This window comes from Mus caroli, unplaced genomic scaffold (assembly GCF_978045245.1).
Source record: "Mus caroli unplaced genomic scaffold, Mus_caroli_1 scaffold_2, whole genome shotgun sequence".
Classification (NCBI taxonomy): domain Eukaryota; kingdom Metazoa; phylum Chordata; class Mammalia; order Rodentia; family Muridae; genus Mus; species Mus caroli.
The window spans coordinates 89,576,552-89,600,337 of record NW_028227257.1 but is presented as its reverse complement, the minus strand read 5'-3'; the positions used below and the strand labels follow the sequence as shown (position 1 = coordinate 89,600,337).

The 23,786-nt window shown below is 40.1% G+C and overlaps 1 protein-coding gene across 10 annotated transcripts in view; it reads left to right on the top strand.

The window, feature by feature from the left end:
- Nucleotides 1–23,786, top strand: part of Celf1 (CUGBP Elav-like family member 1) — a 78,436-nt gene that overhangs the window by 30,408 nt on the left and 24,242 nt on the right. For 6 of the 10 annotated variants that reach the window (XM_021154700.2, XM_021154745.3, XM_085834697.1 and 3 more), the window contains exon 2: nt 15,771–15,922. The exons of the other annotated variants lie outside the window; for them this stretch is intronic. In XM_021154700.2, the coding sequence (XP_021010359.1) occupies nt 15,852–15,922 (71 nt within the window). In that variant the 5' untranslated portion in view covers nt 15,771–15,851. The remainder of the gene's footprint in view (nt 1–15,770; nt 15,923–23,786) is intronic. 10 annotated transcript variants of the gene reach the window in all.

Here is a 23,786-nt window from a genome sequence, read left to right as displayed (position 1 = left end):
ACTGAAGACAGTGTACATGTAGATATATAGCTGAGTGACTGAAAATAACTCCAAACTTTTAAAATAGGCAAAATACAAGGCTTGCAGTTCAGATTGCCCGAGTGTCAGATGAGTTGCTAGGATAATTTCAATCAGCATGATGCAGTTATCCAGTTCATATGTGATACAGTGCTGGTTCACTGGACAGTGGCTGTTTGTACAAATGAGTTTTAGGCAAAGCAAGAAAAAAGTACAAGACCAAAATGTTTGTGTGCAGCACTACATAAATTGGGGTGTTTATGTTATACTTTATAGTTTCTGTTTTTAAACATTTAGTGTGTGTGTATGTGTGCATGCGTGTGTGCGCGTGCACAGCGCTGTAGTACTGTGTGAAAGCCAGAGGACAGCTTGGAAGAGCTGATTCTTTTCATGTCTTTCAGGATCAAACCCAGATTATCATGCTTGGTGGCAAGTACCTTTTCATGTTGAGCAGTCAGCCATTTTGCTAATCCTATGCTTCGTGGAATCTTTTAAAATTTTTCTGTAGGTGCTAGGGTACTGGTAGCATACACCTTTAATCTCAACAGTTGGAAGGCAAAGACAAGCATACCTTCTATGAGATCTAGGCCGGGGCAGGCTAGGATTACCTAGAGAGACCTTGTCTACACACACACACACACACACACACACACACACACACACATTTGACTAAATGATACACAAGTCATGCATCTACTTGTAAACAATTCAACCAGTAGGATACTTCTACAACTGTTTATCTTTCCATATATTTTGTTTTTATTTAAGCCACGTGTGAAATCCTTTTCCATTATATAAATAGATTCTGACCACTTTTTTTTTTTTAAATATTTATTTCATGTATGTGGGTTCACTGTCTTCAGACACACCAGAAGAGGACATCAGATGCCCATTACAGATGGTTGTGAACCACCATATGGTTGCTGGGGATTGAACTCAGGACCTCTGGGAGAGCAGTCAGTTCTTAACCGCTGAGCCATCTTACCAGCCCTTGTTTGTTTGTTTGTTTGTTTGTTTTATAGCTTTAGCATGTTGTGTTTTGTGGTTATACTACAATTTATTTAATCAGACTTCAGGACAGTGTTCTTTTGAATGTCCCTGTCCATACTTTGCACATACTAGAATCAAGTTTATTAGCAGGCTATTTTTCAAGAATCAGAACTTCAGGATGCAAAAGCATATCCAGCTATTAGTTTTAAGCAGATATTTTGAAATTTCCTTTTTGTAGTTTACAGATGATGGCATTCATTAAGATGTTATTAGTAGATGGGCCAGCTGGATGGTCCAGTGGGGAAGGTCACTAGCTGCAATTCTGACAACCTGAATTTGATGATGGGAACATGGACATGCTCTAAATAAATAATTGCATAAGTTTCTTAAAGTGAAGGATTACTAGGAGAGAAGGTTAATGTGGTCAAAAACAATCATCTTGTAATCAATTACTAGAGTAAGCATAAGATTTCAAAGTATTTGGGAAATTTAAATTTTAGGTGGGGTGGGGCTGGAGATATGGCTCAGCAGTTAAAGAGCGTTTGCTGCAGTTTCCAGACAGAGGTCCTGAGTTCAAGTCCCAGCAACCACATGGTCACTTAACAACCATCTGTAATGGGATCTGATGCCCTCTTCTGGCACACAGGTATACATGCAAATATGAACACTTACACATAAAAGAAATAAATCTTTCAAAAAATTTATTTTCAAAACATAATTATTTTTATGTCAGTGGCTATATATGTTGTAAGCTGCCATGTAGGAGCTAGGGTTTGAACCTGGATCCTTGAATAGTCAGTGCTCTTAACTGCAGAGCCTTTTCTCTAGCCCAAGAAACTTTCTTTAAATATCAGATCTAGCAGTGTGGGGAGTGACAAATTTCCTGAAAAAGGTAGGAGCACACCCTCTGAAACTTCTTTTTAAAAAATCATTCATTCTCGCCTGGCATGGTGGCTCACGCCTATAATCCCAGCACTCGGAAGGCAGAGGCAGGCGGATTTCTGAGTTCGAGGCCAGCCTGGTCTGCAGAGTGAGTTCCAGGACAGCCAGGACTATACAGAGAAACCCTGTCTCGAAAAACCAAAAAAACCCAAAACAAAACAAAACAAACAAAAAAATCATTCATTCATGGGACAGCAAGCCTCTGTCATGGGTCTGCATGTGGAGCTTATGTGGAGAACAGCTGCTTTCTTTCCACCATGTTGGTCTCTGAGATGGGAGACCTGCAGATTTGATAGCACATTACCTTCACATTTCAGCCTCTCAGGTGCCCTACTCTTAAACTTCTGTGTTTATGATGGTTCCTGGGCCTGTAAATCCTCTCTTTTGATTTTACCCATTTATGCTCCTTAGCAATTTGAAAAATGCTTAGTGTCTACGTCCTATTCAGAGCTTTTCTCTTAAGCTGTTCACATGTATGAGCTCAGTTGATCATCAAAATTACCTGTAAATTCCAGGTAGTAGTTGTAGCTAATGTTTGTTTACTAATGACTTTAAGGAAATCAGATGTTGTGATGCACGCCTTTAAATCCCAGCACTGGGAAGCAGAGGCAGGCTGATCTGAGTTTGAGGCCAACCTGATCTACAGAGCAAATTACAGGATAGCCATGGTTACACAGGGAAACCATCTCAAAAAAACCAAACCAAGCAAACAAACAAAACCTTCACCAAAACAAAAGTAAAAGCAGAGACATACACGATGGTTCACACATGGAATCCCAACATGTGGTGGGCAGAAGTAGGAGGATTGACCCAAATTCAAGGCCAGCCAAGATTACATAGCAAATCCCATTTCCCCTCTATTCTCCCTACCCCCAAAGCAAACCTGATGTGGTAGTGCATACCTGTAATTCCAGTTCTTGAGTTAGGTGAATTGTTATAAATTCAAAAAAGAAAGTAAGAGTGAAGGTTTTTGTTTTTTTTTAAAGATTTATTTACTTATTATATATGACTACACTGTGAGCTGTCTTCAGACACACCAGAAGAGGGAATCAGATCTCCTTATGGATGGTTGTGAGCCACCATGTGGTTGCTGGGAATTGAACTCCAGGCCTCTGGAAGAACAGCCAGTGCTCTTACCTGCTAAGCCATCTCTCTAGCCCATGATTTGAGTTTATCAACAAAATCTTATATACTTTATAGCCATAACACAGTGACTCAAGAAAGTCCAGCTCCACTGTCTAGTTGTGGAGTTAGAATCACTGGATCCATTCTCTGGTTTGCTTATCTGGAAAATGGGGGTAAAGATGCTGAAGAATTGCATTTGAAGCCAGCAGTTTATCACATGTAATGTGCTCTTGGAAGACTGAGCCTGGAGCATCTCAACTTCAAGTCTAGCCTTAGCTGCATATCCTGTCCAATAAATAAGTAAATAGATCAAAAAGAAGAAATTCTCTGACCATACTCAAAAAAATAATTATGAAACCATTTCTAGGAGGTTGCGTAGGATAGTTCCTTAGGATTACAAAGTAATTTTGAAAGCAACTTTGACAGTATTTTTGAAAAAACAATAATTCTAGCCAGGTGGTAGTAGCACACCCCTGTTAGTCCCAGTACCAGGGAGGCAGAGGCAAGTGAATCTCTGTGAGTTTGGACCAGCATGGTCTATAAAGTGAGCTCTAGGACAGCCAGGGCTACTACACAGAGAGACCCTGTCTCGAAACATCCCCTACCCCAAAAGAAAGCAGTTATTCATATTCTGCCATATTCTACATGGCACCAACATATGGTGCAGTCCTGATGAGTTTCACACGTGGGTGGAAATCAAAATGCATCAGAGAAGAGCAGTAATGACTCACTAGATTTGGCCTTCTGGGAGGACAGTAACATTTAGAGGAATTGGTAGTTTTAGAACATGTCAGAATTGAGTGAATAATACTTATATTGGATATTGTGGAAAAGTCTAGTGTTAGTCTTTGTTTTTAGATTAATGCTTTGTCTGTCATAAGAATCTCTGTAGCGCCTTCCCTTCTTCACACATTTGAACACTGAATTCGAACTCAAATGAGAGAAAAATGCTATGCCACAGTCTTCATTCTGCCCAGTAAGAAGGTATCTTGGCTTAGACACTGTATGCAAATTGGCTGCACATTTTCTTTTACCCAATACGGAGAGTGTTGCTATGAGATGGATACAAGCAGCAGCAGAGAAAAAGGACATTTCTTTCCCTTTTCACTTCATATGGAGTTGTATAGGGGAGAAAGAGACTACTTAATGGGATTTGACAATTAATTAGATTATTGAAGATAGGAAAAGGTTTAAATTACTTTTTTTCTTTAAGCATGTATATGATGTGTATGAGTTCAAGTGTAAATGTTGTCTGATGAAAACTTTTGGGGGTCAGCTCTCACCATCCAAATTGTTGAGACAGGATCTCTGTCCTCCAGGCTTGTCAGCACACAGCCTGTGGGGCAATTTGCCTTGGTGATTTTCTTGGCCACCTACCTCACTGGCTTTTCTTACTTAGGTTCCAGGGCTAAAACTCATGTTTCATGACAAATGCTTTTTGTGCACATGGGGAACAGAAAAGGAGTGAGTGCTTTTTGCAAGTCTTTTCTATTATTTCTTACTTCCACTTAAAAATTGGTACAACAGGACTGGAGAGATGGCTTAGCGGTTAAGAGCACTGACTGCTCTTCTAGAGGTCCTGAGTTCAATCCGAGCATCCACGTGGTGGTTCACAACCATCTGTAATGGAATCTGATGGTATGTCTGAAGAGAGCAATGCTGTACTCACATAAAATAAATAAATAAATAAATAAATCTTTAAAAATTGGTGCAACAACTTGATTGCATTTGCTCTCTTTTGTGATACAGTTTAAGCTTCTTTATAGATAAAATAAATTTAAAGAAATGAATTTATTTATTGTGAGCCAAGTCACACCTCCATTAACAACAGGAATTCTGGCTTACCTTAATATATATTTTAAATTACTGTTTTTATTTTAAGAGTATGAGTATTATCTCTGTATGTATGTGTGCTATTTTTGTACTTGATGCCCTTGAAGGCCAGAAGACAGCACCATGTCCCTGGGAACAGTCATTGGGGGCTACCATATGGATATTAGGAACTGAACCTGGGTTCTCTGCTCTTACCCATTGAGCCATCTCTCCAAGTATATGCTGCTCCTGCCCTCTCCCCCCTTTTGAGTCTTGCTAGCTCTGTCTGCCCTCAAACTTGCTGTGTAGACCAGGCTGATTTGGAACTCCGAGATCTACCTATACCTACCCATCTCTGCATATCAAGTGCTTGTAGTGACTTGCCCACTCCTGGCTCTACACATTATTTATTCCCTGCAGGTGTAGCAGTCAGAGGATAACTTGTAGGAACCCTATCTCCCTGGATATTCAACTCAAGTGTATTGTTGTGGGAAGGCTCCTTTACCTTCTGAACTATCTTGGTAGCCCCCCTTAATCTTTTTTTTTTTAATTTTTGATTGGTTTTGTTGTTGATTGTGAAAAAAAAATTATTTAATGTTAAAAGCAAAGAAGTTATCCTTCCCTTCCCCCCCCCCCCCCCCCCAATACTTACAAGAAGTGATCTTGGTGACAGGTAGTTACCAAGTAAAGTTATTTCCCAAGTGAATGCCCAAAAGCCATGTTGCTCAGGCTGGCCTTGAACTATAGGTCTCAGGTTTTCCAAAGCTGAGATTACACCAATTTACTATTTTATTTTGCACAACTTGGATTTCTCCTAAGAGAAAAAAGAAAAAAATTCTCCCTCCACAACCAAAAATCACTTGACAGGAACTCGGGGCAGTCCTAGTATGCACTGACAAGCAGCTCAGTCCAGATGCTTGTGTGTCACTATGCAGGTGCTGGGAACTCACCCTGGGGCTTCCTGCAGGAAGAGCAAGTGCTTGTAACCACACAGCCAGCTCTTCAGCCCTGACAGTTACTTTGGTTTTGAAGTGTAGTACTGGCTGTCCTGGAACTCACTATGTTGACAACACTGCTTCAAACTCAAGAGATCCTCCTGCCTCTGCTGGGAGTAAAGGCTTATGTCATCACACCACTCACAGTCATAGTCTTGAAGAGGCTCTTGCACCAGTTGGTTCTTTCTAGTTAGAGTTTTGTCTTAGAAAAATGAGACTTAGAGTGACCATATGCCTGTGAACCCTTTCCTGGCAGATTCAAGGCCACCATGGCTGTGTATCTTATTCCATAAAGCAAGATCCTGTCTCAAGGAAGGAAGGAGAAGGAGGAGAGAGATTATTAGACTCAAATTTTATGGCCCTAGGTATTTAAATAAGTATTTTTAACGGTTTATATGCATGAACTCAGTGGAAGACATGGTTTTGGTCTTGCATATTGCTGGTGATTGAACCTGTTCATGCTGACCTAAGGTTTGCACCTAGGACTTAGCTAAATCTCTTGCATGGTGCCCAGAGAGAGTTTAACCTGAAACAGCCTTTTATCTAGAAGGCCACTTGTATATAAAATTTGCCTGGATTCCTGTGATCTTGAAGAAGTTACTGTATGTCTTTGTGCCTTTATTCATTCAAAACATAGAGAATAAGTATAGGATTGAAATGTAAAGTTTCCAAAACCTGGGGCTGGAGATATGGCTCAGTGGTTAAGAGCACTGGCTGTTCTTTAAAGGTCGTGAGTTTAATTCCCAGCACCAAATGGTGGCTAATAACCATCTGTAAGTGGATCCAATGCCCTCTTCTGGTATCAATGACAACATGCTCATATACATAAATAAGTCTTTTTTAAAAAAAGCTTCCAGCTGGGCGTGGTGGCGCACGCCTTTAATCCCAGCACTTGGGAGGCAGAGGCAGGCGAATTTCTGAGTTCGAGGCCAGCCTACAGAGTGAGTTCCAGGACAGCCAGGGCTACACAGGGAAACCCTGTCTCGAAGAAGAAAAAAGAAAAAAAAAGCTTCCAAATAGAAGTGGGCTCTAAATTGTTAGTTATAGTTATTACTGTTTTAGAAATGTTTGGACAGCTCCCCAGATTTTTCATATTTGGGGTTTGCAAACTTTAAGTACTATATTCTGTAATTATGGATTTATTATTTTTATAAATTCAAATCTAAATGCATACCTGCATATGTATTATTACTGGTAATAATTTGTGCTCAGTAATACTAAAGATAGAAATGGGTGCTATTAAACTAGTATATAAGTATAAAACTAGTATAAATGAATATAAAACTAGTAAATTGTTATTGTGAATGAACTGTGCTAGTTTTCACAGTTTTCAGAAGACCTAGGGTTACCTTGGGGACATGGGGAACAGACAGTTCACCTCCCTTATTTCTCCCTCCCTGTCTTCAACTTTCATAGCCTCATTGTCATGTTTTTGAGTTAAGTTTTTTAAGACTTCCAAACTGGATGCTCTTAAATTCATTAGTTTCTTGTATTCTGTCATGAGCTATTACCTCCACCCCACCCCCATATAAATAGTTTGAATTGAGGACTAGCCTGTGCTGCACAGTGAGAGCCTGTTTCAAAAACAAACAAACAAAAAAACCCAAAGTTTTTCAAGAAATTAATGAGGGCATTTACTAACTATTTGGAATCTTGCTAATGAGTCATGCGTTTAAGACTGAGGTAGATCAGTGAGTGTTGTCATGCTACCAGCTCTTGTCTCTGGAGTGTGTGATCCAGTGGACTGTGTAAATGCTGATAATGTGACTTCCATTGGCCATTTCCCTTGGAAGGACAGAGTTTTCTCATTGATTAGAATGCAGACATTTAGAGGAAAATGAAAAATAATAGAAATAGAAGTGTTTGTTATCATTCTACTAAGAAAGGTACAGGATACCTGAAAGTTTTCTCTACTGGTCAGGTACAATTTTTATAGCTTCCTAGATCATCTTATTTTCAGCATCCTGAGTTGTTGGTTGCTTGTTTAACAAGTAGATACTGCTGTGGGTTACTCACAGCTTCCTTGCCCTTATCCCTTGTCATCCTCCTTTGTATTGTGTCTTATTTTATGACAGAAGTGTATGTAGTTCAGGCTGGCCTGAACTCTTGGTCCTTCTGCTTCTACTTCCAGTGCTGCTGGGTTTATAGGTATGTACTACTATACCTGGCCATTTCTCTGCTTTAAAGGTGGTAGATCAAAATCAGGAAGACAAAACTTTTCAATAAAATGCCTTCTAGTGTATGACACTAGCTCCTGCTCTTACCTTGCAGGTAACAGTTTTAATTCTTTTTGTGAGGGTGCGTTAGTTTTCACTTGAACTACTCTTTGGAAACAGGCGGAGTGGTGAATGATTGTATTCTGAAGATTGGAGGTAGAGACAGGTAGAGACATTGTAATCTGAGGGTATATAGGTTATGGAGTGAGACTTTGTATCCAAAAGAAAAACAAAAACCCTTCTTTGGTTGTCTTAATATCAGTTGGGGAGTGATATCAGGAATTGAACCCTGTTGCCTCACACATACTAGGCAAGCACTTTGCTACTGGACTACACTTCTGAGAGACCCTGCCTGCTTTTAAGGAACTCATGATTTTCTCTTGCTAGACAAGCTATTTCTAATGCTATAAGGATTACTACAATCTCTGGGTCCTAGTATATGTCCCTCATACCTTCCTATTTTAGCCTTAACCCCAAGCTTTGCTTTTTGCTCTTGGTATCCTAGAAATTTCCTGATTAGCATGTAAGTCTCATAAATCATACCTATCATAATGTGGAAGAAGTAATGCTGTAAAAACTAGTCAGTCATATTACAAGCCAGCCATGATGCCTGGAATTGCAGCAATTGGGAAGCTGAGGCAGGATCTGGAGGTTATCCTGGGCTACCTGATGAGTTCAAGGCCAATCTGGAATATGGTATGAGACTATGTCTTGGAAAGAGTAACATAGTTAGCACTGTGTTAGTTCTTTACATCCCCTGGAACATCATTAGCGATGGAAATTTAACTTGGCTCCCACTCTTCAGGGTAACTGTTACTCCTGAGTCCTCTCCAGGCATACCATCTCAATTAAAGTTGGGACCTCCTATGTTATGCTTGGATTTCTTAAGAGAAACAGACACGAAGAAAAACTATGTGCGGATTATCTTCCATAACATCTGAATTCTTAAGAGAAGTTCCTGCCCTAAATGGTGTTAATACTGTATAGGATTGAATGAAGTGTTGTGGATTTAGTAAATGCAAGCACCTGTCTTGTTAGTAACTTTTTCTCTTTTGTGCTAGGAATTGAACTCAGGCTTCGTATGCTGAGCTTAGTTCTACCTCTGAATAAATCCGTAGGTCCCCTTTTAATAGTGTTTTGTTGAGTCTGTCTCATTTTGTAGCTCAGGCTGGCCTTGAATTTAAGCCAGTCTTCTTACCAAATACTAGGAGTATATGTTTGAGCCACCAAGTCCTACTTTCCTCTTAATAGCTTTTGATGGCATAGTGCAGGTTTAAGTAAATCTTTTTTAACAAGTTTTGTTTTGCTAGCCTTAAAACTAGAGATCTGCCTACTCTGCCTTCTAAATGCTGGGGTTAAGGTGTGCTCCATCATGCCTGGTTGTACAAATTATTGTTGCTACTTTTAGTATGAGTTTTGCTTTTATAATTATTGGAAACATCTTTACTTTATTGACTATAAATTAATTTGGTCAATATGAAAACAGTTAAGAGAACTCTGTTGCCGGGTGTGGTGGCACACTTGGGAGGCAGAGGCAGGTGGATTTCTTAGTTCAAGGCCAGTTTGGTCTACAGAGTGAGTTCCAGGACAGCCAGGGCTACACAGAGAAACCCTGTCTCAACCCCACCCCCCACCCCCCCAAACAAAACAAAACAAAACCTCTGTTAATCCCAGCTATTTGGGAGGCTGAGGTAGGAGGATTGCAAGTTGTAGGGTAGCCTGACTAACCTATTGAAACCTTATTACAATTTTTTTTCTTTTTTAAAGAAGCTCAGTCCCAATCACTGAAAAAGAAGTTGAAACACACAAACTTGAGCACATGTTCTGTGCTAGTTAAGAAGAGTTTTTGTTTTCAGAGAAAGTAGTTCCAGGTCTAGCTTGCTCTTTGAAACATCTTACACTTTTCAGACAAACATTGTCCTTGCTGACTTTGAGCAGCACTCTGACTAACTAGACAAAGTACAGCTGGAAGGAGTTATAAATGGAAGTTTGTAGGAACTGGGGCAGTACGGAATCAATCTCTACTTACAAGATTGTTCGATAATGTTTAAAAATAAGGCAAGTCGGTTTTGTGGTTTCTCTCTTTGCTTTTACCCTCAGTTACTTTCTCATTTTCTGATTATTTTGGTTTTAGTGGTTCACCACCACCCTAGGGCCACCAAGATAAATTTACAAAGTCAGAAACTTGACTGCCTTTTAAAAATTTATGCCTGCTACCTACCTATTTAGGGAATTTGCTTGGGGGGAAATAGCAGTGTTCTCTCTACCCTTTAGCTTTTCTGTAGCCTCCTGCCCCATACCAGGGGAGGGGCTGGAGATATAGTTCACTTGACAGAGTGCTTGTCTAGAACCTGCAGATCACTAACTTCCATCCGCATCACCTCATAAGCTACACAGGTTTGGTATGATTGTAATTCCCAGTACTGGGGAGGTGGAGGGAGGCAGGCGGGTCAGGAGTTCAAGGTCACTCTTTGCTGCATAGTATCCAGGCTATTCTGGGATACAGAAGACCCTATCTCAAACATAAAAAGAAAACAACAATGATTATTCTGGTTAATATTCTAATTAATATTCTAATACCTAACCATACCAACTGAAATTCAGCCTCTGAGACTTGTTATTAGTTGTGAGATTTGGGGGCAAATATCTTTAATTCTCCAACTTCCAGTTGATGTTTTAAAATGACCCTTGAGCCTGGCGGTGGTGGCACACACCTGCAGTCCCAGCACTCAAGAGGCAGATGCAGGAGAATCTTTGAGTTTGAGGTTGCCTACTCCACAAAATGAATTCCAAGATAGCCAGAACTACACAGGGAAACCCTGTCTCAAAAGCCAAACAAGCTGATGAGGGAGGGTGGGGTGGGGTGGGGGATGGAGGCCAAGACTAAGCACAGAGCAGGGTCTCTGTTCATCTTTGTATTTGGTGCTAATCAAGAAGGATGAGAGGAGCAATGATTAAAAACCAGGGGAAGGAAACAAAACTTTATCGTTTTCAGAATAAATTCTGGTTATTCTTCCTTTTCCTACTTTCTCAGTATCTAGTACATGGGAAATTTACTAGTTTCCGCACCGAACAGTCCTTCTTCATGCATTATTTTAGACTTGAGGCAATTTTTAAAATGTATTTCTTCTCTCTTCACATACACTCCCCTGCAGAATTTCCACCATTGTCTAATTCCTGTTAAAAACTCAGAAAGGCCTTTTGCTCTAAAGTAATTCTTTCACATTTTTGCTGCAACAACAAAACCACACGCACAAAAATAAAAGTCATTCTTTCATAATTTTGCAAAAAATAAAAGTGCCTGATGTTGATTCTTATGTTATATCGAATGCTGCTTGTTCCAGCCATGTCAGAATCAGGCTTTTTAAAAGAGCTAGAAGGGCTGACATGGTTCAGCGAGGTTCTGAGTTCAATTCCCAGCAATCACATAGTGGCTCACAACCATCTGTAATGTGATCCAGTGCCCTCTTCTGGGGTACATGAAGACAGCAACAGTGTACTCACATATATAAAATAAATTTATATATATATATTTTTAAAGAGCTTAGAAACTTAGTGTTGCTGGTGCTTGCCTTTAATCCCAACAATCCAGACAGAGGCATGTGGATCTCTGTGAGTTTGAGGCCAGCCAAGAGCCACACAGTGAAACTCTGTCTTGAAAAACAAACAAAAACACTAGAAACCTGGGCATGGTGGGACTCCTTGAATCCCAACACTTTGGAGGCAGAGGCAGGTGGGTCTCTGAGTTTGAGGCCAGCCTTGTTTACAAGGTGAGTTCTAGTATCCAGGGATAAGAGAAACCTGCCTCCAAAAAAAAAAAAAAAAAAACCAGGTTAAAAATGTTTAAGACTAAACAGACATATAAGGAAATAAGCCAAGCTGGGATTTAATCCCAGCACTAGGGAAACAGAGGCAGTTTGATCTGTGAGTTCAAAGCTAGCCTGAGTGAGTTCTAGAACAGCTTCTGTTACACAGAGAAACCCTGTCTTAAAAACAACAACAAAAGGAAATAAGATATATCCAGAATTGTTGTGTCCGGCCAGCGGCTCACATGTCTGGGTTCTAGTCTGGAAAGGCGTCTTAGAAACCGAGAAGACTGGGAGGGGGGCTAGGCGGCGCGAAAGGAAGATGTAGCTAAGACAGTCATTCTGATCAAAGCTCAATTTTACTATTCCGACACTCAGTTAAGAAGGAGGGGAAGGGGCCCGTTTCCTGCCAAATAATCCTGGCGTCCAGTAGCAGGGTGTATGCTCTGGAACAGCAAAGCGGCAGGCTCCAGCAGTGGGAGTGGCAGAACGATTAGCGGCAAGCTCCACCCCTGAACAAGCAGGTTTCAGGTTGGGGAGGGTAGGCTACACAGAATGAAAGGCATAGGAGGCAGAGGATAGGTTAACCCTCTTAACAGCAGACCCTAAGTTAAACCACCTGCCACCCCTTGTTCCCCCCCCCCCCCCTTTTTAATTAGGTATTTTCCTCATTTACATTTATTTCCACACCCCTTGTTCCTGGTGGGAGTATATGGGAGTATATGTAAGCAACGATTGTATTTTCAATTAAGGGTTATTTTCTGTGAATAACTGACTTTTTTAGTTATTAATTTCCTTAATATCTGTATTTTTACATTCATAATTTTTACTATTGACTAGTGTTATAAACCTTTTTTAAAAACTGAGTTAATTAAAAATTATTTCTCTTTCCCACAAGTTCATTGAATTTAATTATACTGAGCTAGCTCTTGGGACCTGCCTAAAAGAGACACTCTTCTCCATGGAGTAACATTTCCATATTAGAGATTTTTGAATCATAAAATGGATTTTAATAGCAGTGTTTAAGCACAGAAATTATAGGACCTCCACTCCCTGCTTTCTTTAAAAACTTATTAAGCAACTTTCAGAGAATTCTTTTGAATAAAAATTCTGTCAGGTGGGTTAAAAATCAAGTGTTCTTAGCCCTAGGCTTAATCAGAGTGTCATAGGGAATATATATCCTTTCAGAAGTTGTGCAGTCCCCAGAGGTTCAGTTATGTTCTCCATGTTTAAGTACTCTTCTCGTCTTCCCTTTGATAGATAATGTGGTTCTAATTAAAGTGACCAGCTCTGTAGATCAGTCTGGCCTCAAACTCACAGAATGTGTATGCTTTTAATGAATTATATAGAAATATAGTAGCCGGGCGTGGTGGCGCACGCCTTTAATCCCAGCACTCGGGAGGCAGAGGCAGGCGGATTTCTGAGTTCGAGGCCAGCCTGGTCTACAAAGTGAGTTCCAGGACAGCCAGGACTACACAGAGAAACCCTGTCTCGAAAAAAACCAAAAAAAAAAAAAAAGAAATATAGTGACAACCAGCAGGATTTCTTGAAACTTGATTCTTCCTTAAATTAATTCTAATTAATTCTAATTTTTTTAAATTAAAAAGTCTAATTTGATCTTTGACTCATCAAGTTCTTTCTTGGGCCATATAACTTTAGGATGAGGCTCCAGTTGCAGCGATTGTAAGAGAACAGACCTTCCAGTTACTTATGCAGTCCCAGCTAGGGTTAAGTACCTACAATCTAGAGGGTTGGTGAACTGGACTGTGTATTATTTGAAAACTCTTCTCAGCTGACACTTATTTATGCTTCACCTTTTAGTGGAATTGGGCATGCTTTTGCTACTTCCATCTGCAAAATTGATCTTCAGAGACCTTTGACAAAGTTTAAAAACCATTCTCTGTTAAAGATCTAGTATTGGAATGGTTATGTGTGAGCTTTGAAGAGAAAACCTAGCTCCAACTTTCCTGGGTCAGGCGTAGATAGGCATCAGCCATTGTTACAGATTAGAACTACCTCTCAATATGCTATCCTTCCTTCCTTCCTTCCTTCTATGGTTTAGGAATTTGTGCATTTTACTTCGATTGTTTGAGATAGGGTCTCTTGTTATTCCTAGCTGCCCTTGAATTTGCTGTGTAGCAGAGGCTCACCTTGAACTGCCTTTACCTTCCAAATGCTAGGATGACAGGCATGTAGCACCAGCCCCATTTCATTTTGCTTCTTTTATAAGCTGAATATAGCATTCTTCAAAGTTTCCTGTGTTGTGAACTGAGCTTGGGTGAAGGGAAATCTTTGAAGTAAGACAACTCCAGTGATAAAAATGGAAAGGAAGCCTGTGAAATTTGAGGGCCCTCAGAGCTAAGTTTTAGAATCTGCCTAAATATTGAAATGCCACCATTTGTTGTTTAGGGGGACATGGATCTAAATTGAGAAGGGAGCACACATCTGCCTTGGTTGCTAAGTATATCCATCTCAACAGCTCATACTGGAGTTTTATTCTTGCTTTCATCCATCTTGGTTTCAGCAACAGTGTCTTTACCCTTTGGCACTAGGGATTGAAGCCGTGTTGTTATACATACAGGCTAGGTAAGTCAGCCACTGACTTAAGCCCCTAGGCCTTAAGGAGGTGAGGAAATGGAGAGAGTTAGCTTGCATTAAGCTTTCCTTCCCTATGGTTTGAATTTGTGTCCCTAATAGACACCGTAATAGACAGGTGGTTTGGTTTGTGTGTGTGTGTGTATGTGTGTGGTTTTTTTGGTTTTTTGTTGGTTTTTTTTTTTTTTTTAATGATCACTACTGGCTTTTGTTTTTTTGTTTTATTAGAAAAGTCAGTAGATTAGTGGGGCACATGTTTAATCCCAATACTTTCAAGGCAGAGGCAGGTGGATCTCTGAGTTTGAGGCCAGGCCAGTCTACAGATCAAGTTCTAGGACAGCCAGGGCTACATGGTAAGGGGTGTGTGTGTGTGTGTGTGTGTGTGTGCGTGCACACGCGCAGAATATTACTGTTATTACATAATATAATATATAATATTACTGTTCCTTTTAATTTCTAGTAAAGATTCAGAAGTAGTAAACATATTTTGCCTGTGTCCACCTAATGAGTGATACTAACCCAGGGTTTTTAAAAGGCTTGTCTGATGAGCGACTGATTTATTGCTTTATCCTTAGCACTACTAAAAAGAACAGGGCCAGTCTGGCAGAAGTAGTTGGTCAGTAGCAGGGTTTAGATGGCCAGTTTCTCCAACAGCCTGCTTCTCTTGGTCTTACTGTTCAAATCACACAGGACAGGTGTGAGTAATAGCAAATTGTTCCTTCTTTTGTGGCTGTTGGGATTAATTTGAACCGTGTTTATTGCTGTCTTCAACACATAGAGACTAAGTTTAAACCCAAGGCCAACAATTAGCTCTTTAAAAGTGTTGTCACCACATGAGGTGAGGTAGGTTTCTTGGTTACTTTTTGTTGTTGTTGTTGTTGCTGTTGTTTTGTTTGCCTATTTGCTTTTTCCTTCAGGTAATTTTAGATCTGTGCGGCCTTAAATACTGATTTATAGGGAGGACTTTGGATGATGTGAAACAAGTTTGTGTTTCTTCTGCTTTGTTGGCTACACTATCTTCATGAATCTGACACACAATTTATCTGACAGTGCACTTAGTACTGCTTCGCCAGGGAAAATCACACAAAACAAGCCTGGTGCATCAGCACTTTGATTGTGTGCTGAGCCGAGCCTCCCTTCACATGGCCGCATCCCCATTTCAGTCCAGCACTCCCTTTCCCTGCCCCTTCCCCAGACCTGCCTCTTTCTGTGGCACTTACTGCTGGTTTCCCTGAGCTCCGTTTCCACTTTGTGTTTTTTGTGGGGCCCAGGAAGCTAAAGCTGTGTATATTTGTGGATCAGACAAGTGCAGCAAGTTATTATCATTGGCTTCTGAAGGGGAGAGTGAGGTGATGGCTGCGTTTAAGTTGGATTTCCTTCCAGAAATGATGGTGGATCATTGCTCTTTGAATTCCAGTCCTGTGTAAGTATTTTTGTTGTCCTATTTTTATCATAAGCAGAGGGAACTGGGCTGTTATTATTATTTGGTGAAACCGGTCCCTTAAAAGAAACTTCTTTAGAAAGTCTGCATTTAATTTTAATTACTTAGTCTAATTCTTATAACTGCTAATTGCTTCCAGGATGAAACTAAGTTCTTTGCATGAGGGTACACTTGATATATGACTAGCAACATCAGTTCAAGTGTACTGGCTCCCATCTCTAAAAACTGTAGAGTGTTTAGCCATACGACAGATTCCAAGGTGTTTTTTAAACTGGCTTTACTGCTTTGAGTGGGTATGCAATAGTTAAATAACCCTTTGGGAATTAAATATTTTGTTATTCATTGTTTTTATTTTTATTTACTTACTTTTTATTTTTTTTTGAGACAGGGTCTTGTGTAACCCAGGCTGGCCTGGAACTCCCTCTGTAGCCGAAGATGACCTTGAACTCCTGATCCTTCTGCTTCTACATCCTGGGTGCTGGGATTGCAGGCATGAGCCACAAAGCTCGGTTTGCCAGACATTAGAACCCAGGGCTTTTGTGTATATTAGGAAACCACCGTCATCCTCAGACCTGATTGCTATTTTTTGAGCTAGTTTCCCTCTGTAGCTCGACTGGCCTCATGATCCTCTGTCACATCTGCTGAGGTGCTATGTTTATAGACAAGTGTAACCATACCCCACTAGTTTTTAACTACGATATATTCTTAAGCTCTTGTCACAGAGAACACTGGTAGTTATGTATATTACTTAGTATTACATGTAATGTATTTTGCATACATACAGTATATTATGAAGATAATGCTGAACTTTCATTTTCTCCTATCTTCTTGCTAATTGAAAATACAATTCAGCATGTAATTTCAATAATATTAGCATATCCTCATCATTAAAACAACAATCAGTAAAACAAAATGATATCATTTTTGATCGGCAGTTTGCTCAAATAAATTGTGGTTGCAGAAATGCTAGCTAGGCAAAACGTTAACCTGACCCTGAGTTGGGCTAGGGAACCTGAGTTCTGGACTTGGTAGAGACGGATCCCATTTACATCCTCCACTTCACATCACACCTCAGTTGTGTATTATTTGTTATTTTAATCAGTGTCCTTGGTTTTATGCACCTTTATTGAAAACCAAGAATGTTAAGTGGGAGAACGTTCCCTAGGTGTGAATCTTTAAAGTTTGGCCTCTCTGTTCAAATCACACAGGACAGGTGTGAGTAATAGCAAATATTTTGTGAGATAGTTTTGAGAGCTTTGAAGTTAGCCACATTGCTATGTTAAACTAGTTTGTATGCCTTCTCTGTAGTCCTCCAGATAGTAATTTAAATATGCTTTTTAAAAATGACAGTTCTTTGCTACCAAATATTTTTAGCAATAGTTAAAAGGATGATTTACAGTGTTTTCAAGATTTAGCACACAAAGTGTGCCTGTATCTCAGAATATATGATGGCTAAGATTGGAGTTTGTGGCTCAGATTGTCTTTGTGTTCTAAGCAGTTTCTTTCTGTTTAGCTGCTGCCTCTTGTTGAGCCTTCTAGTGTGTTCCTCCTCCCTCCTTTGGCCTTTTCTTTTTGTGCTAGAAATTAGCTCACTGAGCAGACAAATGTTCTGAGGTACACTCCAGCCATACAGCCTCTCCCCTCTCCCTTTTTTTTATCCTTCTCTGCTTTCTTCATAAAGGGTCTCATGTATCCCAGGCTGGCCTCTTAAATTGATGTGACTGTCATTTGCTTCTACTTCCAGCTTATATAAAATTTATGCTGGGATTCAAACTTGGGGTTTCCAAGCACTCTACCTATTGAGCTACCAACCTCAGCCCAGTTCCTTTAATTGTTTAAAGATGTTAAACTAACCCACGATTCTATTATGAAATCTGTGACCAAACCATTGCATGAACATCACTGGGAATTTAAAAATCCGGGTTAATTTTTATGTTAAAGTAAGGTTCAAGACTGTATTTTAAGTATAATGTGTAGTTTTTAAATGTACATTGAAGTTTGAAATAAATGGATTTGCTGTGGGTATTTTGAATTAGCCAGAGGTTGTCATGTCTAATATCCAAAATCATTTGTATCTGGTTTTGTGGTCTGTCTTCACCAAAGCTTTATAAGGTAACTGCTTTGGTTTTCGCCCTCCCTATTCTACAGACAGGAACTCAGTTGAGAGAGGTCAGGACTTGCTTGCTGAAGAGAAATGATATCAGTCTTGAACACAACACTCTTTTTTGGAGGGGGGTGGCTAGACCAGGTATCAGTGAGTAGCATATACTTCCACGTCACTAGATCCCACTTCCATATGAATGAGTGGTACATTATGATACCCTGCTTCCTGTTCTGCTCATGTCTCTCTGCTTCTTCCCTTTGGTCATGGCGAAATCTCCCAGTAGCTCTTCTTTTCATTTGCTTACACTTCAAGAAATGGAGTTCAAAGGGTCAGAGCCCTGAGCCTCTGGCTCTCTCACTGATAATCTCTTTTCTTAGCTTCTATGTTTCTCAGGACTCTCTACATTCTTTAACTGCCCTCAGCCCCTTAACTTGATTCTAAACCTGTCTATTAGATATCTTTGTCCGATGTCTTCCTTACAGAAAAACAATTTCCCAAATTATGTACGTTAGAATCCATGACTCAGTTTTTCTTCCTCACCTAGAGTTCCTAAAGCTCCTGATCCTACTGGATCATGATTTAAAGGTGAAAATGGCAGCACCGTTAGAGAGATTTCCCCTGCTTTCCATAGTCTCTCTCCACCCTAATTTATTTCTTCTAGATTATTCCCAGGATTTGTCTTTTGATATATGTATGCGTGCACACATTTGGAAGTGGGGTATGCAAGGCCCACTTTGTAGCCCTGGTTGTCCTGGAATTTACTATGTAGACACGGCTAGCCTTGAACTCATATGTACCTACCTGCCTGCCTCTGCCTCAGGAGTGCTGTCATTAAAGGCTTGCACTGCCATGCCTGGCTCATTTTGTTTCTATTTTTGAGACTGTCAGCTTAAGCCCAGGTTGGTCTTAAGCTCATGATGCACTCACCTTTACTTGCCTGGTCCTGGGTTACAGTTGTGCACAGTTTCAGCTGGCTTGCCAAGGACTTTTTTTTTTTTTTTAAAGAAAAGTCTGATCATTTTCTTAATTAAGATTTAGAATAGCAGAGAATAGTAGTACGTATCTGTAATCCTAGCAGTTGGAAGCTAAAGACTAGAGAGAGAAATGGGAGTTCAGAATAATTCTCAGCAACATAGGGAGTTCAAGGCCTGCCTGAGTTATATGTGTAACTCTGTTTTAAAAGCAATAGGAAGGGAAGAAAAAGGATTTCTTAGATTGAAATAAAAACCAAGCTCTTTGTGTATCACAGAAAATTCATCTTCTAAGTCTGTCAAACCTACCTCTTTATCTATCTTGGTTCCTAATCATTTCACTTCCTTCTGGTCTATTAATTTATTTCTCCCCCCCCCCCCCCCCCCCCCAGTTTCTCTGTGTAGCCCTGGCTGTCCTGGAACTCACTTTGTAGACCAGGCTGGCCTCGAACTCAGAAATCCACCTGTCTCTGCCTCCCGAATGCTGGGACTAAAGGCATGCGCCACCACGCCCGGCTGTTCTATTAATTTCTGTTCTCTAACTCCCAAGTGCATTTTCTTTCTTAAGTTCTCTATTCTTTTCTCTGTCCTTCATGGCTCTTAGGTGTTCAGTCCTATATGTCATGTATCATTTCTCCTAGTTCATCTCAAATCCTTGGCCTATACCCCTTTTCCAATTCAAGCCATGTCATTAGCCACATCTTCTGTTTTGTTTTTGTTTTGAGACAGTATCTCATAAGGTAGCCTGGCCTGGAACTCACAGAGGTCTGCCTCCTACTCTGATAGTGCTGGGATTGAAGGTATGCTTAGCCACCATACCAAGTAACACAGAATTTTTATATTTGCTAAATAATTTGTTAAGTGTAGTGTTTTCACTTGTTTAGTATTACTTTCTGAGGCAGATTGTTGCTCAGTCTTTCATAGAACCATATAATGGTGGTGTTGGTATTCTGACACCATAGTAAGAACATGAGGTATTTTGTTTGTTTTGTTTTGTTTGTTTGTTTGTTTGTTTTGTTTTGTTTTGTTTTTTTTGAGGGTGGCAGCTAGAGGGAGATCTTACAAAATCAAAACCTTGACATTTTCTCCAAACTTCAGGGAAGAGGACTGCTTCTAAATTATATTTAGTATCTAGTGACAGGTCTCCCTTTATCCAAACTAAAATTATTTCCATACATCATATACATTTTCTGTCTTGTTCTCACAAGAAAAATACCTGGTCAGCAACACAGACTCCTTTTTCTGAACCCTTTAAATTTACATGCATTCTCTTTCTACCTTCCTTTCCATAGCACAGTATATGCTAGGGATTTGTTGAAACTGGGAGGTAGCTAACTTTAGAATGTAATGTGAATTTATATTTGCTAAAAAGGTAAATGGGTGGGTGTCTGGAAATTTTTTCTATTTGTATAATGAGCAAAGAGGAAATCAACTACTAATGACAGGTGAGTGACAAAATAATGAAAACTTTTGACAATTATTGAGGGCTGTATGTATGTGTGTGCGCACAGGGTTGTATTTGGCTGTGCATACCTGTTTGGGTGCATGTAGAGGCCAGAGATTGATGCCAAGATGTCTTCCTCTCTTTTGCTGATTCTGAAGCTCAGTGTTTGAGCTAGAGTGACTGACCAGTGAGCTCTGTCTGTATGCTCCCCAGTGCTGGGTCACAGAGTGCTCCCCAATACCCATCTCTTTAAATGAGTATGGGAATCTGAACTCAGGTCTCCATGCCTGCACAACGGGCACATTGCTTACTGGGCCTTTTCTTCTTTTTCAATCATGCTAGGGATTGAATCCTGGTTTATAGCATGCTAGATGAATATTCTACCTGGAGGTATTAACCTACAGGGAAACTTAACTTTTTCCTCTCCCTTTCCCCTTTTCTCCTTTATCCCATGTCTCCCCCCTTCCCCTTTTCCTCTCCTCCTCTCCCCTCTCCTCCTCCTTCCCTCCTCCTCTTCTTCCTCCTCCTCCTCCTCCTGCTGCTGCTGCTGCTGCTGCTGCTTCTTCTTCTTCTTCTTCTTCTTCTTCTTCTTCTTCTTCTTCTTCTTCTTCTTCTTCTTCTTCTTCTTCTTCTTTTCTCTGTCTGTCTGTCTGTCTGTCTGTAGGAACCATATCCAGTGCCTTAGGAATACTTACCTTTTTTTACATGTATGTATGTATGTATGTATGTAGTTAGTACTGTGTGGAGGCCAAAGGACAATGTAAGGAAATTAATTTGAATGTCCTCCTACGTGTAGATTGCAGGGATTGGGCTTGAGTGCCCTGACTGGACATCAACTCCACCCCCATGTTAAAAAGGGTTTAATCCGTTTCTTTTTGTTTTGTTTTGTTCGTTTTGTTTTTTTAATACGTTTCTTTATGCATGTATGTGTATAGAAGCATGTGATTGGAGTTGGTTCAATCCTAACATAAATTCTGGGGTTTGAGCTCGGATTGGTGGCTGCTACTTTTATCTACTGAGCTATCACATCTTACCAACCTCCTTTAAAAAGTAATATTTAATCAAATTAATTGTTTTGTAGACAGGATCTGAGTGTAGCTCTGGCTAGCTTAGAATTCAGTACAGATTGGTCTGCTTCTGCTTTCTCCTATTGTGTGCTAGGATTACAGGCGTATGACACCATGCTTGTGGAGGACACAGGACAACCTCCTCCACTATGTGTGCTCTGAGGAGCAAACCCAAGCTGTCAGGCTTGGCGACAAGGGCCTTTATCCACTGAGCTGTATCATTGATTGCTCTCCCCACCTTCTTTTCTTTTTTTCTAGTCTTTTTTTTTTTTTTTTTTTTTTTTTTAATCTAGTTAGGGCTAGAGAAATAGCTCAGTGGTTAATTTCCTCTCTTTCAGAGGACTCAACTTTAGTTCCCAGCACTTATATCTGTTGGCTTCCTGGATCATCCATTCATGTGAAACAGAAAATTCTTAATTTATGTATATAAGTAAAAAACTTTTTTTTTTCAAGTTAGCACACAAAATTGTGGGTTTTATTTTGGCATTTTCAAATGTATACAATTCTGTCTTATTGCCAGGCAGTGGTGGTGCACGCCTTTAATCTCAGCACTTAGGAGGCAGAGGCAGGCGGATTTTTGAGTTCGAGGCCAGCCTGGTCTACAGAGTGAGTTCCAGGACAGCCAGGGCTACACAGAGAAACCCTGTCTCGAAAAACAAAAGCAAAAACAATTCTGTCTTATTCATTATACAATGCTTTTGTTATTTATCAATGTATACCACGTCTAACAGTGTGTTGACCTATATAAGTGCCAAGTAAATATTGGAAGCAGGAATGAGTCAGTGAATGGTTGTAGCTCATGATATCTAGAGCATGTTGAGTCTGTCTGAAAATTTGAACCATCTAAGTAGTACTTTTCAAATTGGTGGACTACCTCATTCTTTACTCCGTGGTAAAATATTTCCTATAAGAAATTAGATGTGGCTAGTCAATGGTCCCAGCACTTGCTAAGCAGAGGCAAGAGGGTTTTTGTGAGTTCCAAGACAGCCAGGGCTACACAGAGAAACACCATGCAGGGGGAGGGGGATGTTAAATTAAATAAATAATGAGATATGTAAGCTTATTTTGTATTTGTCATTATTAGCAGTTTTAATTCATAATTGCTTAATTTCAATTTTTGTGAATAGGGAATTCTAAAAAGTTTAATTAAAAGTTGGCTCTGGTCTTTGGGCCTTGGTTCACATAGCACTGACTTTGATAATTCTTTTTTTGGTTTTTTTTTTTTTTTCTTCTTCTTCGAGACAGGGTTTCTCTGTGTAGCCTTGGCTGTTCTGGAACTCACTTTGTAGACCAGGCTGGCCTCGAACTCAGAAATCCGCCTGCCTCTGCCTCCTGAGTGCTGGGATTAAAGGTGTGCGCCACCATGCCCGGCTGATAATTCTTGTAGATGTGGAGTTGATATACAAAAAAGCAGGTTGGTCACGAACGAGATGGGCTTAAAAGTTTCGAAAGGATTTGAAGCTGGTCCTGTTGATAAAAGCACTAGGGAGTCTTTTTTTCTTTTTCTTTTGGTTTTTTTCAAGGCAGGGTTTCTCTGTGTAGCCCTGGTTGTCCTGGAATTCACTCTGTAGACCAGGCTGGCCTGGAACTCAGAAATCCGCCTGCCTCTGCCTCCCAAATGCTGGGATTAAAGGTGTGTGCCACCACTGCCTGGCCGAAACAGGAAGTTCTGAGTGAGGAGAAAAACTGGCCATGTTCTACAGCAGTGATTCTTAACCTTCCTAATACTGTGACCCTCTGAATATATATTTATTTATGTGGTTGCTTCTCTTCCACGAATGCCAAGAAAATACACCAAGTTTTTCTTTTCTCTTTGTTTTTACATTTATTTATTTATAAATAAATTCTTCATGTTGTGACCTCCAACCATCAAATTATTTTGGTGGTACTTTATAACTGTAATTTTTCGTATTGTTATGGATCATAATGTAAATATGTGTTTTCCAATGGTCTTAAGCCACCACTGTGAAAGGGTCATTGGATACCCTTCACCCAAAGCGGGGGGTTTGAAACCCACAAGTTGAGAACTACTGCTCTACAGAGTAAGTTCAGGGCTATCTTTAACAACTTACTAAGACTCAGTCTCAAAAAAAAAAAAAAGGAGGAAGAGGAGGTATATAGTCTAGTGGCAGAGTACTTGTTAGTGTGTGCAAAGCCTTAGGCTCAATCATCCCAGTACCCCCTTCCCCTCCTCCCAAAAGAAGATGAGATGGAGAATTTGGAGAGAAAAAGGTTTGTCTGGGATCCTGAGTTTCCACTG